The sequence below is a fragment of the Pongo pygmaeus genome, chromosome 23, assembly GCF_028885625.2.
Source record: "Pongo pygmaeus isolate AG05252 chromosome 23, NHGRI_mPonPyg2-v2.0_pri, whole genome shotgun sequence".
NCBI lineage: Eukaryota > Metazoa > Chordata > Mammalia > Primates > Hominidae > Pongo > Pongo pygmaeus.
Window position 1 is genome coordinate 44,294,343 of NC_085931.1, and position 16,458 is coordinate 44,310,800.

General features: G+C 48.8%; 1 protein-coding gene across 4 annotated transcripts in view; it reads right to left on the bottom strand.

Annotated features, from left to right (window-relative positions):
• The window catches only part of LARGE1 (LARGE xylosyl- and glucuronyltransferase 1), a 657,275-nt gene that overhangs the window by 31,915 nt on the left and 608,902 nt on the right, over positions 1-16,458 (bottom strand). For all 4 annotated transcript variants that reach the window (XM_054469723.2, XM_054469722.2, XM_054469721.2 and 1 more), the window contains 2 exons: positions 15,580-15,743; positions 3,744-4,022 (listed from right to left, as the gene is read on the bottom strand). In XM_054469723.2, the coding sequence (XP_054325698.2) occupies positions 3,744-4,022; positions 15,580-15,743 (443 nt within the window). The remainder of the gene's footprint in view (positions 1-3,743; positions 4,023-15,579; positions 15,744-16,458) is intronic.

The following is a 16,458-nucleotide window of genomic DNA, read 5'->3' on the forward strand; positions in this document are numbered from 1 at the left end:
GAGATCATCCTGTCTCAACCTCCCGAGTCGCTGAAACCACAGGCGTGTTCCACAATGCTCAGCAATTATTTTTCTTTTTTTTGGAGAAGGAGTCTCACTCTGTTGCCAGGCTGGAGTGCAGTGGTGCGATCTCGGCTCACTGCAACCTCTGCCTTCCGGGGTTCAAGCGATTCCCCTGCCTCAGCCTCCCGAGTAGCTGGGACTACAGGCGTGCACCACCATGCCCAGCTAATTTTTGGTATTTTAGTAGAGATGGGGTTTCACCATGTTGGCCAGGATGGTCTCGATCTTCTGACCTCGTGATCCACCCGCCTCGGCTTCCCAAAGTGCTGGGATTACAGGCATGAGCCACCGTGCCTGGCCAATTTTTGAAATTTTTTGTAGAGATGGGGTCTCACTATATTGCTCAGGCTGGTCTCGAATTCCTGGGCTCAAGCAGTTCTCCCACCTCAGCCTCCCAAAATACTGGGTTACAGGTGTTAGCCACTGCATCTGGCCAATATTAATATCTTGACAGAGCTTGGGTACAGAATTTTGTGGGAGATCAGTGCTGAGGAAGTCAGTTTCTAAAAGGGTCTGGGGGCTTCACTGGAGTGAAGCTGCCACAGCAAACAGCATCCTTAACCTCAACTCCCACCAGTGATGCTATGGTGTGCACAAGGGGCATCCACTGGTAACGTCTGGGTCAGAAACAAATCCATCTACTCACCAGAAAAAATGTCCCTGAAGCCAAGGGTAAATTGATATGATTACTTCATATGAAAAGAACAGTGCCTGCTTATTTGAGGCTTCTGAGAGAATGACATTCCTCATTGATTCTCATAAATACTTTGGTGCCTAGGAATTGTCTAGGTCAGAGGTTACACTCTGGTAGTTTGGGGTGGGGGTGTGAGGGGTCAAGGCAGCCTGAAGGCATATTTTGTCGGCCTCAACAGCATTTGAAATGATTTTTTTGCTCCAAATCATCACCTAAAAACAATTTTTAAAAATTAGTTGCCAACATTAAAAAACATTTTATATGAAAATCCAGATTCCCAACTCCTCTTGAAAAATATGAATACCTAGTAACCTTCCCTGCCTCCCTAAAGCAATAATTGCTCAATTGTGTGGAGAGATGACTGGCTCCCTGAGACCAGGGCTCCGGTCTCTCTATTGAATTGTACTCAGCATTCTTGGGAAAAGTCTGGGAAGAAAGTAATAAAGTTTTAAAAGCAATTTGCAAGATTTCAAAACCCCTGAGGGGAACCACATACCTTCTTGTGATAAGGTAGCTAAGGCCAACTACCACCTCAAGTGACTCTATATTAAGCAAATGATAAGCAGAAGGGCACACTAGCTACCTCACTTCAAGTAGGGTCTGGATTAGCAGTGAACGATGTCTTTAATTAACAAAACATAGAAAGACAAAGAAAAAAAACTGTTCATACGTATTGTTTTTTAAAACATGATACCCATGAGGTCAAATAATTAAACAGTCCTTGCACAGGGAGAGACCATAGACTCATACGGGGCCAGCTCACTTTCAATTGGCTGGAGCGAAGAAGAGTCCCAGAGGGGTGGAGGGTGGGCAGGGGTCCAATCCTGAAGCCTCTTTTCTTAGTCTAGGGTGGCACTCACTCCCATCATCTATCTGTTCCCTCGGGAGCCTGTCAGCCCGGAAGCTGCCCAAGTTTCAGAATCTGCAGGCATCAGAGGCTGCAAGCCCCGTCTGGCCACATGGGGGCACCCTGGCTCCACACACTGGATTCCAAGACCCAGCAGGCACTGGCACAGGTGCTGGGGCTGGAGGGCGTGCTCCATTTCTGCAGCCTGGCGGGTCAGGGGTTGAGGCTCATGGTGCTGGGTACCACAGCACCTCCCATCCCCGATTCAGGGTCATGCTGCCTAGGGGTCGCTCACCCTACTGTTTTTAACAGAGTCTGGTAGGGACTCCTGCCGGCCCGGGGGAGGGATTAACACTAGGAAACCCGGAGATGTCCCTGGAAGGACACGGACTCAGAAGCTGGAGAGAGAACACAGGCTGCCTAACCTTGCTCCAGAGAGCGCAGGGCACGGAGGGTCCGCAGGCTAAACCTATGCTTTGGCTTCCCTACAGAAGGTTTAAAGACTCCTAGAAGCTCTTTTAAGAGAGAAAGAGGCAGTAAGAGAAAGACACCAAGAGACAGAGAGACAGAGTCAGAGGGAGGGAGGGAGAGCAAGAGAACAAGAGAGAAAGAAATCAGACCTTACCTGGTTTGGGACAAACAGAAACCCCAGCGCAGCCCAACAATGTGTAGCAGGGTGACTGGCAGACCTGGGGCTGCAGACGCTGGTTCACACCCTGGCATGAGCTCTCTGGACTTGAACTGTTATTTTGCTTCTCTGGGCCCCACTCTTCTTCCCTGTAGAATGCAGGTAGCTATACCTGCCTCTGGGGTTCGATGTGTAGAACCAATGGGATGATATATGCAAATCACCTCTCATGGTACCTGGATCTAGGCAGGCACTCACTCGGTATAGGCATAATTCATGCTGACCAATGGCAGTAAATAAAGGATTTTTTTTTTTAATGTCATTGGACCATGATACTGTGTGACTTTAGTTTCTCATGTATGAAATGGGACCTTTGGGCCATATGACTTCCGTGGCTCCTATCAGTCCGAATTGTGTACTATTCTGTAATAAACACACTCTTCACACAGCCATCTAAGCCTTCCATTAGCTGAGTGCTTTCTCCAGCTGCTGACACCCCATCCCACCATGTGGGGGGAGCTGGAAAGGGACACTGGAGATTCACAGAAGCAGTTGCAATGGTGCTTATGCACTTGGCTCTGCAGTCAGAGTGGCTGTTTCGACCCCAGCTTCCCTTTCCTAGATGAGTAACCCCGGGCCAACGGCTCCTGGTCTCGGTCCCACAGTTCCCCCTTTAGAAAAAGAAGGTGATAATACTACTCATGGCAGGGACTTTGGGGGAGGAAATGAGATCCTACCTCTCAAGCACTCAGAACAGTGCCTGGCGCACAGCAAACACTTCCATAAGCACTAGGCATCATCATTACTTAGATTTGTCTAAAAGACTGGACAATAATCTTTCTTGGGTTATATGAAGGTTGCCTGGTCCAAAACCAGAAGAAGGAGGGTATGTTTTCTTTTCTTTATTATTATTATTTTTTGAGACGGAGCCTTGCTCTGTTGCCAGGCTGGAGTGCAGTGGAGTGATCTTGGCTCACTGCAACCTCTGACTCCCTGGTTCAAGCGATTCTCCTGCCTCAGCTTCCCAAGTAGCTGGGATTACAGGCACATGCCACCAAGCCCAGCTAATTTTTTTGGTATTTTTAGTAGAGAGAGGGTTTCACCATGTTGGCCAGGATGGTCTCGAACTCCTGACCTCGTGATCCGCCTGCCTCAGCCTCCCAAAGTGTTGGGATTACAGGCGTGAGCTATCACGTGCCTGCCTGAGGAGGGCGTATGTTTTCACAGATGCTACAGAAAAAGCAATAGACTGGCAGACAAAAAGAGATGTTCCCTGGACCAAGCTCTGCCATCAACATTTCCTTCTGCAAACTCAGGTTTCAGTCTGTTCACTGAGAACTCTATTGCTGTGTGGCTGTGGGCAGGTCCCTTCCCCTTTCTGGGTCTCCGCTGCCCCATCTGGAAAAGAAACCTATTGGGACTAGATGATGACCCTAAGGGCCTTCTGGTCCTGGCACTGCATGGCCCTATGTGCCTTCTGGACTGATGGCCAGGGCCCTGCAGGTCCTTACCTGAGGTACTCATAGAGCCCATACATGGGCAGGAAGTCAATGTCAGACAGGAACATGTAGGGAGTGCTGATGTGCTTCATGGCCACGTTGCGCAGCAGGTTCACGGGGTAGAACTGGCCCTCCTTGTACACGATGTGGTAGCCCACGTTGTGGCGGCTCATAAGCACCTCGGAGCCCTGTGCGTAGCGGAGGAACTGCTGGGCCTCGGCATCTGACAGGTAGAGGGCCAGGCTGATGGGCCCCTCCCAGTGCTTGCAGATGGCCTCCAGCATCTGGAGCCTGGAAGAGACAGGGAGAGTGAGCCGCGGGACCTGGGCCATCCATGCATCATCCGCCAGGCCTGTCGTGGGGCTCTGCCTCCAGTGACACTTGATCAACCAGCTGTGGATCAAATCCCTGCTTTCAACGTGACTCACTCAGTTCTCATCTTTCCCGGCTTCCAACTGAACATGTGATATCAAGTTGTATCCCACTATAAGCCTTGGACTCCTCGTTTCAAAGCCAGGTGGTGAGTAGATTAAACGATCTGAAGATCCCCTTCCAGCCCCAAAGTCCTACACTTCTCTCTCCGCAAAAGTATAAAAAAGCTCTGCTGATCTCCTAAGGTGGTGACCAGCCAGAGAGGACTTAGACAAACTTAGAGGCCGCTAAGTTACAAGGAACGGTAAAATAAACAATAAACACAAGAGCTACAAGAACTATAACTACAGATGTGCTGCAATGTGCCAGGATCTTCCCAGAATTCTCTCAATAACCTCGAGCACTAGCTGTCATTCTCCCCATTTTCCTGATGGAGGAACGGATGTACCGTATGTTCAATCAGCGCTGTCTCTTACATTTAGAGGCCAGACACGTGTAGACAGGTACCCTGATGTGACCTTGGAGTCAAGGAGAAAAAAAATAACATTAAAAAAGGGAATAGAAAAATATGTGAATGTTGGAAACAAAAGTCTACCTGGGGTGATGCTGTCTGCATCACTTGTCTTCAGAGCCCCTACTAACCCAGGGCGCCAGCCAACTTTGCAAGGCTACCTCAGAGATGCAGAGCCAGGGAGAGGGGGAAAAACAGAGCCCAGGGAAAAAATTTTTAAAAAAAGGTGTGTGTGTGGGGGGGGTTTGCAACAGAGAGGGTTCTGCAAAGACGTTTGAAGATAAATCTATAAAGATATTTTCTTTCAAAGGCGTTAGAAGTGTCTGGTACATAAAATCTATGGCTAAGAAACAGCAAAAGCCTACTTGAATTGTTTTTCCTTACCCAGCAAGAGGTACGTAATCAGCAATCTCCTGGTCAGAATGCCCACTTTATTCGGACAATTACCAGGAAATCGATTCCATGCATTTCCATGCTTCTAAACAAAAGGAAATGGGCACACCTATCTTGCTTCAATGGCCTTTTTGATGACTTCCAGAGTTTCCTCTCAGTAATTCTGTAAAGTGGCACTGCCCAGATTTGCTTCCTCGTTCAGTAGGGAGGATTAAGATATTCAACTAGTGCAAAATGCTCTCCATTTCTCATCCATTATAATGTTTGCTAACCAAATTGACCAGAGCCATTTCTTTTTTTTTTTTTTTTTTTGAGACGGAGTCTTGCTCTGTCGCCCAGGCTGGTGCAGTGGTGTGATCTCAGCTCACTGCAAGCTCCACCTCCCAGGTTCACGCCATTCTCCTGCCTCAGCCTCTCGAGTAGCTGGGACTACAGGCGCCTGCCACCACGCCCGGTTAATTTTTTTCTTTGTATTTTTTAGTACAGATGGGTTTCACCATCTTACCCAGCATGGTCTCGATCTCCTGACCTCGTGATCCACCTACCTCGGCCTCCCAAAGTGCTGGGATTAAAGGCATGAGCCACCGCGCCTGGCCGACCAGAGCCATTTCTTAAAAAGGCACTTATTCTCCATGATGCCTCATTGCACTGAACTTTGTACTAGGCTTCTGCTGTGGGGGCCTGCCCTCTCCTGGGCTCTGAGGATCTGGAATTTTGAATTATGCCTCCTGCACCTGTTTCACCTTCTGCAAATGTGGGGGACTCTGTGCTTCACGAGAGGGCCGTTTGTACAAATCCTCTGAGAATTGGAGAGCAAAAGGCAAGATTAATTTCTAGCATGCAGACATGAGACCTGCTGAAGGAAGTGGGCGGGAGGAGGGAGGTTTGGCTGGGCATGAAGAGAGGACCACTTCTCAGGATTCTCCCACTGGCTTGGTTTTTGCCTCTGTGTCTCAGTTTTCCAAGAAAGGAACCCCTCCCCTGCCCTGTGACCTGCCACAGTCCCTCTCCTAAGCTCAGCCAAGAGTTTAGGGTAAGAACAGAGAGGCCAGGAGTGGTGGCTCATGCCTGTAATCCCAGCACTTTGGGAGGCCAAGGCGGGCGTATCATTGAGGTCAGGAATTCAAGACCAGCCTGACCGACATGGTGAAACCCCATCTCTGCTAAAAATACAAAAATATTAGCCAGGCATGGTAGTGAACGCCTGTAGTCCCAGCTACTTGCGAGGCTGAGGCAGGAGAATCGCTTGAACCCGGGGGGTGGATGTTGCAGTGAGCTGAGATCGCACCATTGCACTCCAGAGTGAGACTCTGTCTCAAAAAAAAAAAAAAAAAAAAAAAAGAATAGAGAAAAAATACTCAAGGTTCTCAGAAGAAAGGTGCTGTGCACATGAAAAATAAGTTGAGCTTTACAGACAACACAGCTGGATGTTGTTCTGTGGAACCTCCACAAGCGAGATGGAATGGTGACACAATGCACTCCTGTTTCTATGCCCCCCAGCCCCAATCCCTCCAATCTTTAGTCCCTTAGAACCAACTTTTCTGCCAGAACCTGCACAACTGTGACAAACTGAGGTTTCTAATAATGACGGTAATATTTAAAGTGTGATCATGATCTCATCCATCTCCCCCTTTACCTGCTGCTTGTCATGTCTTTGCCACACTGTGGCTATCACATTTAATCCTCATAGTAACTATAACGCTGAGATTCTCATCACCATCTTACAGGCAAGGAAGCTTAAGGGGGTGAAATAACTTCTTTCAAGTCACGCAGTTACAAAGTGAAGGACATAGATTCACATTCGGGTCTACCTCACCCCAAAGCCCGGATCCAGGTCATTATTTAATATGGATTGGGGTTAGGCTGAGAACAAAGTTCCCAAATATCTTTGCTTCACTGCCTGTTTCCCCAAGTAAGAGCGTGTTCTTCTCCCGGTGTCAATGCCTCCCCACTCCTTCCCCTCCTCAGTCCCTCTTGGTATCTGTCTCAAAGTTCCACAATCCCCTTGGCCCTCTCCTTAGGTTCTATTTTTGCCTCTCAAACATGTCTTCACCTAATATCTATTTTTATTTGTTATTTGTTATTTCCAATGCATCGGATATACTATACAGACAAGGGGCCTGGGCACCTGCATTTCAGGAGCTTTTATTCTAGTGGGGAAAAAAGACAACAAACCAGAGGTTTGATTAGGGAAGTGATTAGGTCATGAGGGTGGAACTCTCATGAATGAGATTTGCGCCCTTTTCCTTTTTTTTTTTTGTTTTTGAGACTGAGTCTCATTCTGTTGCCCAGGCTGGAGGCAATGGTGCGATCTCAGCTCACTGCAACCTCCACCTCCCAGGTTCTCCCCCCTCATGTGTTCCGTAAGGGTCGTCCCTGTGCAGTTCTTGCTGATGCCAAGCTCTGTGGCCAGGCTTTCTTTTGCTGGATGAGTCCATGGAAGAGCTGACCCTAAACCCAGAAGGCCTGTCTCTGTCCCATGCTGGTTCCCACTTCCCCATGGAGCCCACCACTGCTTCATCTAGGGAGGGGTGGGCAAAGGCTCAGAAATGTCTAGCAGATCTAGAAACAGGTGGGGGCTACTCCAGAGAGTCCCATTAAAGCTGGAAGCCTCACACAGTCTCTGTAGTCATAAAGGAACAGGTAGGGAGATGGCCAGGTCAGAAACCCAGAAGACCAGGGCTGGAAGGAATTCTAGAGCTTCAGTGGGACTAAGCAGCCCAGGCAGTGACCACTCAGTGTCTGCTGGGATGGGGAACTCCCACCCACCAAGGCGGACCATTCTAATCTGGTGCACTGCCCGTGAGGCAGGCTGCATAGCATATGTAGGTTTGCAACTGTAAGTTTTGGGGTCAGACAGGCCTGGATTTGTCCTCTGAGCTGTGTCAGTATTCCTGGGCAAGTGACAGCTCTTTGAGCTTCAATTTCCACATATGTATTTTGGGGATAATAATGTCTTTGGTAGATTACAAAATAGCTATCAATCATCCCTTTGCCTCTATCCACACCCTCTGGAAATAATCTCCCACATGAATCCGGGCCACATGACTTCCTTTGGTCCATGGGATGTTAGCAAACATGACATGAGAAGAGGTGAGATAATGGGCTTGTGCCTGCCGCCATGTGAACTAGCCCTACACCACCTTGCCCTGGTGTTCCCATGGTCCCTGCTGATAGCCAGACAAACCCCCAAAAAGCTACCTAGTTTACGGCAGACACAGGAATGAGCCCAGCAGAGTCTAGCCCACACTGCCAATCCAAAGAATCAAAAGCTCATTTCAGTTCTTGTACTAAGCTGCTAAGACTCAGGGCAGTTTGTGAAGCAGTAACATGTAGTTGGATTTGAGGGTTAAATGAGATTATGATACAAAGTGTCTGGTGCAAACCTAGATATACAGCAGGTACTCGGTATATGATAGCTGTAATTTCCTCCTTAGGTTCTATTTCTGCCTCTCAAACATGTCTTTACCTAATAAATATTTGTTATTTCCAATGCATCAGGTATACTATACAGGCAAGGGGCCTAGGCGCCTGCATTTCAGGAGCTTTTATTCTAGTGGGGAAAAAAGACAATCGACAAACCAGAGGTTTGATTAGGGGGGTGATTAGGTCATGAGGGTGGAATTCTCTTGAATGAGATTCGTGCCTTTTTTTTTTTTTTTTTTGAGACTGAATCTCACTCTATTGCCCAGGCTGGAGTGCAGTGGTGCGATCTCGGCTCACTGCAACCTCCACCTCCCAGGTTCAAGCAATTTTCCTGTCTTAGCCTCCCAAGTAGCTGGGATTACAGGTGTGCGCCACCATGCCTGGCTAAGTTTTATATTTTTAGCAGAGATGGGATTTCACCATGTTGGCCAGACTGGTCTCGAACTCCTGACCTCAGGTGATTCGCCCACCTTGGCCTCCCAAAGTGCTGGGATTACAGGTATGAGCCACCACACCTAGCCTTCATGCCCTTTTAAGAGGCCCAGGGAGCTAGCTGGCTCCTTCCACCACGTGAGGACACAGTAATGAGAAACTCTCTGTGAGCAAGGAAGTTCACCCTCACCAGACACCAAATCAACCGAAGCCTTGATCTTAGACTTCCGGCCTCCAGCACTGTGATAAATACATTTCCATTGTTTATATATCAAATAATTTATGGCATTTTGTTACAGCAGATAATGAGAAGGATCTGGCGTTGTGAAAAGTCTGGGGGGAAAGCTTTCCAAGAAGAGGGGATGGCCCTTGGGGTAACAACCGGCTCAGCATGTTCAAGCAGGAAGAAACAGGACCAGTGTGGGTGCAGCACAGGACAGTGAGGGGCAGGGGTCAGATGAAGGTGTCAGGGGTTGTACAGATGCCAGGCTGGATGGCCTTGAAGACCACAGCAGGCGGGTGGGACACTGTTCCACATGTGACAAGAAGTCATCTGAGGGTTTTAATGATGTGACCTGATTTACATTTTTAAAACATCACTCTGCCTGTTACATGGAGAAAAAATTACCTTTCACTCTCTAGAACGGTCAGTGCTTTCAAATGTAAGCTTCTTTAAGATCACCTGGGGGGCTTCTTAAAACCCCTATTTCCAGGCACCATCCAAGAGATTCTGGTTCAGGAGGTCTGGGGTGGGGCCTGAGAATCTGTATTTCTGACAAGCTCTCATGCAATGCTGTGTTGCTGGTCCCAGGAGCAGGCTTGAAGCAACGCTGTTCTAAAGAGTGGGGCTCTGTGAGCCCAGCCCATTCTCTCTCCTTTACTCACAGAGAGCAGAGAAGTGACCTGTCATCCCCACGAGGCCCCGCAACTGTAGTCAACACTTAACATCTTTGTCAAAAACACACTAAAGAACCAGGCTCTCCCTGGCCAGGTGTCAGAAGATAGGTGACCCCCTCGTGATCAGCTCCCTCTGTCCCTTTGCCATTGGTGTCTTCTGCTAGGACAGGAGGGAAGGGTGCTGAGCTGCTGAAGGAGAAGCAGATCTCCTGGCTTCACGGCCACGGTTGCAACGTTCATTCTTTCTGAACGGAACTCCAGAGGGAGCTGGGTATGGGAGCGCGAAGGCCGGCTCTCCTAATGCGTTGTGGCATTCACGTAGGGCCTACTTCAGACTCGAAGGTTTACAAACACATCTGAAACGTTTCTTAAATTAAAAATCAATCCAACAGGCACCAATCAGCGTGCCGCATCATAATCGGATGTGTTGACAGAGTGGAAGTGGCTACAGGAATCTCTACCATTCTTCATCAGCCTGCAGTGCCGCTTTATAATTTTGAATTGCGGCCTGCTAAGCACCTCTCATTAGGGCTTGGAATCCCTTGGGTTCTCTTGAGACACTGTCCTGATGGTGATACATGTCACAATACAGGAGTGGGTATCATGTGTCTGCTACGCTTGGTAGCAGCATGTTTCCATGCTTTGAAGGGAAGACTGCCATGGTTGGTGTTTGCTGCAGATGTGAGTGGGGCCTGGACTTTTTTTTTTTTGAGACCGAGTCTCGCTTTGTCGCCAGGCTGGAGTGCAGTGGCACGATCTTGGCTCACTGCAAGCTCCGCCTCCCGGGTTCACACCATTCTCCTGCCTCGGCCTCCCGTGTAGCTGGGACTACAGGCACCCGCCACCACGCCCAGCTAATTTTTTGTATTTTTAGTAAAGATGGGGTTTCACTGTGTTAGCCAGGATGATCTCCATCTCCCGACCTTGCGATCCACCCACCTCAGCCTCCCAAAGTACTGGGATTACAGGCATGAGCCACCGTGCCTGGCCCTGGACTTTCTTTTAAATGCATTGTGTCTGCAGCCCAGGCCAGAAGGATGGATCCCACTGGCAATAGAAGGAGGCACTCGGTTTTGTCTGTATTCTCTTCTTGCTAACTAGTGTATACAGAAGGATGGGTTTGAGCTGTTAATAACTAGAAACATGTTTGTTCTACTTGTTTGCAAATTCCAGATAGCAAATTCCATAGCCAGCAGAGAGGTGAGAAACATTAAGAAAAGGGAAATTAATATTTTTTCACATCAACTACTTAATAGGCACTTTACACCTTATTTTGTAGAACCCAGACAATAATCAGTGAATATGACATTATCACCATCTCGTAGATGAGTCAAGTGAGGCTAAAAAAGGCTAAGTAAGTTGTTCAAACTTACACAGCTAGGAAGTGGCACAAGTGTACTTTGAATCCAAGTCTTGCTTTTTCTTTTCTACTACATCATTTTACCTCTCCTAAATAACTACCACGTGCACATGCCTTCGTAAGGATGTTCAGATTTAGCCAGTATTTACTGGATGTCAAATATGTGCTCAGGGCTTTTACAGAGGATCTCTTATTTACTCCTAAACAGGACCCTATGAGGCAAGTAATTTTATCCCTCTTTTATAGAAGGAGGAAACGGAAACCCAAAGATATTAAGCGACTTGCCCAGAACACCAGCTGAGGATTGAATGAGTTGGTGGGATTTGAACCCGGGGCTCTCTGTCCTTCCGTCTAGTGCCTTTTTACCCAATATCACAAATATTAAGATTCTGGTCAACAGTACTGGTATTATTCTGGGAGCCTCTGAATGTATGTCAGGACTAAGCACTGGCATGCCTTTTCTCATTTGATCTTTATAACAACCTTAGGGATGAGGATAACGATATAATTATCACTTTCAGATCACAGATGAAGAAACTGAGGCTTAAAGAAGTTAAGTGATGCACTTTGGGAGGCCGCGGCAGACAGATCACGAAGTCAAGAGATTGAGACCACGCTGGCCAACATGGTGAAACCCCGTCTCTACTAAAAATACAAAGTTAGCTGGGTGTGGTGGTGCACGCCTGTAGTCCCAGCTATTGGGAGGCTGAGGCAGGAGAATCGCTTGAACCCAGAAGGCGGAGGCTGCAGTGAGCCGAGATTGCATCACTGCACCCTGGCCTGGCGACAGAGCAAGACTCTGTCTCAAAAAAAAGAAAATGTTAAGTGACTTGTCCAAAAACAAAGTGACAGGGCAATAAAGAACCCACAGTGCCTGACTCCAGGGACCAAGTGTCATTCACTGTTATGCCACTCTTTACTTTGATTAGAAAGTATATCAGATTTCTTTGGTAGCCACTGGCCACTAATCTTGACTCAGAATATTTTGCTGATAATCTGAATGCATTATCAGGAAGCCTGAATGCAACAGAGAGCCAGTGATGGTTGGAGAGATGGGCACCTGGCTTTAAGTGAAACCCTCTCACTTGCACGGATTATAGTACCTGAGTTTCAGTTAGCTCATGGGAGGGGACAGGTGCAGTCCAAAGAGACCAATCTAGACCATCATTCAGCACTGATATGGAGTATTCAATTTTCTTTTCACTATAAATGCCATGGAGGAGAAGGAAACAAACATGTGAAAAGAGGGACTTGTGTGGTGAGGTGGCTTCCTGATGTGGCTGCTTAGTGGTGGGGAGCCTGGGTGTCCAAACTGAAATCTGGGTGAGAAGCCAAAGGGACCTGAGAATTTTAGGGATGACTCTGGGGCACCAGTTGGGTGTCCCTATGGAGCCACACAGGATGCCAGATTTGAGCTGGAAGGGCTGGTCACCTCCCCTGGTTTCCCTGAGGCCCTCTGTGATCCAGCCCTTGCCTACCTGGCCATGTGTATTTGATCTCCTCTTTCTCCCTCCTACACCCTAAGCCCTAACCACACCTCACTATTGTGTTCCCCACTGGGCCTGACTTCCTCTCTGTCCCGTGAACATACTGCACGCTCTACCTCGGGGAGCCCTCCTTCTCTCCTTCTGTGCCTTCTACTGTCAGTTTACCCAGCCTTCAACTCAACTCAGGTGCTACCTCCCCTTGGACACATTCCCTGCCTTTTCCTTTTTCCATCTCTGTGGGCTCTCATTACATTGGTGCACCTCCTGCACGACACTCAGAACTCAACATTCTACTGCAGACCTGTTTACCTGTCAGTGGCAGGCAGAGAGTTCTATGAGGGCCCCCCAGATTCCCGCCCCGCTGGCGGATGCCCTGTGTTATCACCCTCTTGGGTGTGGGCAGGGCTTGTGAATATCACATTGTGATCATGTGATGTTAGAGAAGACTCCAGGGTCATGGGCCAGAGAGATTCTCCTGCTGGCCTTGAAGAAGCGGGCTGCCCTGCAGGGAGGGGGCTGCATGGCTAGGAACTGAGCGTGGCTTCGAGGAGCTGAGGGGGACACCCATCAACAGCCAGCAATGAAACGGGACCTACATCCTGGAACTGAATTCTGCTCCAACCCAAATGAGCCTGGATGTGGATGCCAATCCTCAGATGACATCCCAGCCCTGGATAATCCCTAGAGATTTCAGTTCTGAGACTGTGGGCAGAGAGCCCTGCTAACATCTTCCAGGTTCCTGACCCATAGCGGCCACCAGGTAACAAACGTGTACTCTTTAAGCTGCTCAGTGTGTGGTACTTTGTCACCTAACAACAGAAAACGAATGGGTTGCCTGAGCCCCACATAGGCTGCATACTCCTTGAAGACAGGGATAGTCTTTTAACACATATTCCCCTCCCCTTAAGTGCCTGGTGGAGAACGGCGAGCCAATTTATTTGCTGAGTGAACATGTGGACGTGGCAATGAGAAAACTGTGGCCCCAAGAAGGGACAGGGCTCGCTAGGGCCCTCACAGCAGGTCAAGCATGGACCTGGTGCTAGAGCCTCCATGCTTGTCCCTTGCTCTTTTGTCCCATGCTGTCTTTACCTGTTACCTGCTAGGACCTGCAAGTTCTCTGTGCACAGGAGTCCCAGTGGCCTTTCTGCAAGTTCTTTTGGAGCCTGTGAATCCCCAAGAGACCGCCAGCCCCTGAAGCCATTGAATTATGTGTGTGGTCATTTGCTGGCATGTGGCAGGACTCACAGAGCAAGGAATCCCCTTCCCTGAGCCACCCTCAACATGAATCATTCCACGTTGCCTCCAGCGCCAGGTTCCTCTCACTTCCTGGAGCTCTCAGGTGCCTTTATGGAAACGTTTTTGCGTCCAGGTGTTCGTTCTTTCATCAGTTTGTCCGTTCTTGAGTCACTCATGACTAATAACACCTGGCATTTATGGAACACTTATTATGTGCCAGGCACTGTTCTCGGCACTGTACAGGCATTTGCTCATTTAATCCTTAGAACAATCCCATGGAATCTCACCCACAGGCTGGATAGGTATCTCTGACGTGGCTCAAAAGACAGAATGAGGAATCAAACTTCCTTCCTAATTGTAGGAGCTGAGGGGGGATGACACGAGAGGGAGTTGGGGCAAGGGCAGCCACCGTGGGCCATGTGTAAATTGAAGCAGAAGCCAGTCAGACAAGGTGGGAAGGGGCACCTGGAATGGCCAGGTATACAAAAGCCGTGTAGCACTGGCTGAGTGACCTTGGGGCTTCAAATCCATTCACTTCTTGGCAGCCAGAGATGTTTTTAAAAATATACAAATTAGGACAGGTGTGGTGGCTCACACCTGTAATCTCAGCACTTTGGGAGGCTGAGGTGGGAGGATCACGAGGTCAGGAGATCAAGACTATCCAGGCCAACACGGTGAAACCCCGTCTCTACTAAAAATACAAAAAATTAGCCGAGCATGGTGGCGGATGCCTGTAGTCCCAGCTACGTGGGAGGCTGAGGCAGAAGAATGGCATGAACCCGGGAGGCGTGTATTGCTGTTTATGTGACTAGCTCCATATTCTCAGCCCTGGCTACACGTTATAAGCTTAAAACAAAACAATGCCAAGGGCTCTATCCTACAAAGGTCCTTACTTAACTGCTCTGCAAGGGAGCCTGGACGTGAATGTGTTATACAACTCCCGAGGTGATTAAATCTCCCTGGACAAGGTTGAGAAGCAGTGCACTGGCCTGTAAGCTACATCAGGGCGGGGCTCATGTCAGTACTGCCTGGAAATGCTTGATGGATGTTTGTTTCATCAATACACATAGAAGGAAAAGAAACAGCGTTGCTTTCCAGCCACAATTGTGGCTCCAGTCTCCCCACTGTCCCTCTTCCTGAGGTAATTCGAGTAGGGCTCTACTTCTTAAGAATCAATCCTTTCATCTATCCTCAGACAACGATAAGATAAGAGCCCTTGGTTTTCGGTGCTAGGGAGGTGGTAGGGATGTGACACAGCTCACCCTGATCAGTACTCTTTTTCTTTTCTTTTTTTTAAGATGGAGTCTTGCTCTGTCACCCAGGCTGAAGTGCAGTGGCACGATCTTGGCTCACTGCAACCCCTGCCTCTTGGGTTCAAGCCATTCTCCTGCCTCAGCCTCCCCAGTAGCTGGGATTATAGGCGCACACCATCATGCTCAGCTAATTTTTGTACTTTTAGTAGAGACGGGCTTTCACCATGTTGGCCAGGCTGGTCTCGAACTCCTGACCTTGTGATCCACCTGCCTCGGCCTCCCAAAGTGCTGGGATTACAGGTGTGAGCCACCGCGCCCGGCCCAGGCTTCAATATTCTAAGCCCATGCGCCACCTCTTCCTGCTCCATCCTCCAATTTTAGCATATGCACTGCGGAAGCGAGCACACCCTTCTCCATTCTCTATCCTCCATGCAAAGAGCCGCGGTGAGGAGGCTGGGGTGGGTGAGGCTGTCTGCCATACCTGTCCATGGACAGCTGAGCGACCAGGGTGACATCCGTGCTGTCTGCCGCAGGCTCATACTCGTAGTGCAGGAAGTACAGGTGGGTGCGGTGGACAGTGAAGCGTTCTCGCCGGAACTCATAGCACAGGTCGTCTTCGTCCAGCTCAGACAGCTGCTTCTGGAGCTGCAGAGTGGGAGAGAGGGCTTGGGCACGTGAAGAAGAGGTCCCAGGGGGCCCATGAGCTTGCCCCTTGAGCCCTGCCCTCCCCTGAGTTTATTACCCATCAGGACATTGTTGATGGGTCTGACGTACATGGAAGGGATCACCACTTTTATTTCCCTCTGCAACTTAATCTAATTTCAAAAAGGTGATGGTAAAAATCAGATGCCTGGGGACCAGGTGTGGTGGCTCACACCTGTAATGCCAGCACTTTGGGAGACCGAGGCGAGCAGATCGCTTGAGCCTGAGAGTTCGAGACCAACCTGGGCAACAAGGCAAAACCCCGTCTCTACTGAAAATAGAAAAATTAGCCGGGCATGGAGGTGTGTGGCTGTAGTGCTACTCAGGAGGCTGACGTGGGAGAATCACCTGAGCCTGGGACATGGAGGCTGCAGTGAGCTGAGATGGCACCACTGCACTCCAGCCTAGGCTACAGAGCAAAACCCTGTTTCAAAACAAAAACAAACAAAGAAAAAAAACAAAAAAAAGAGGATGCCTTTAACACCTGAGAAATGACTCCCCTCTTAGCTAAGAACAAAGGTGGTGCTCACTGAAAAACATATAACCAACCATAAACTCCTTAGAAACAAATGAGAAATGTTTTCCTAGACAACTTAGCATAACAATTTCAAATAACATGGGAAAACGGGCTGGGCACGGTGGCTCATGCCTGTAATCC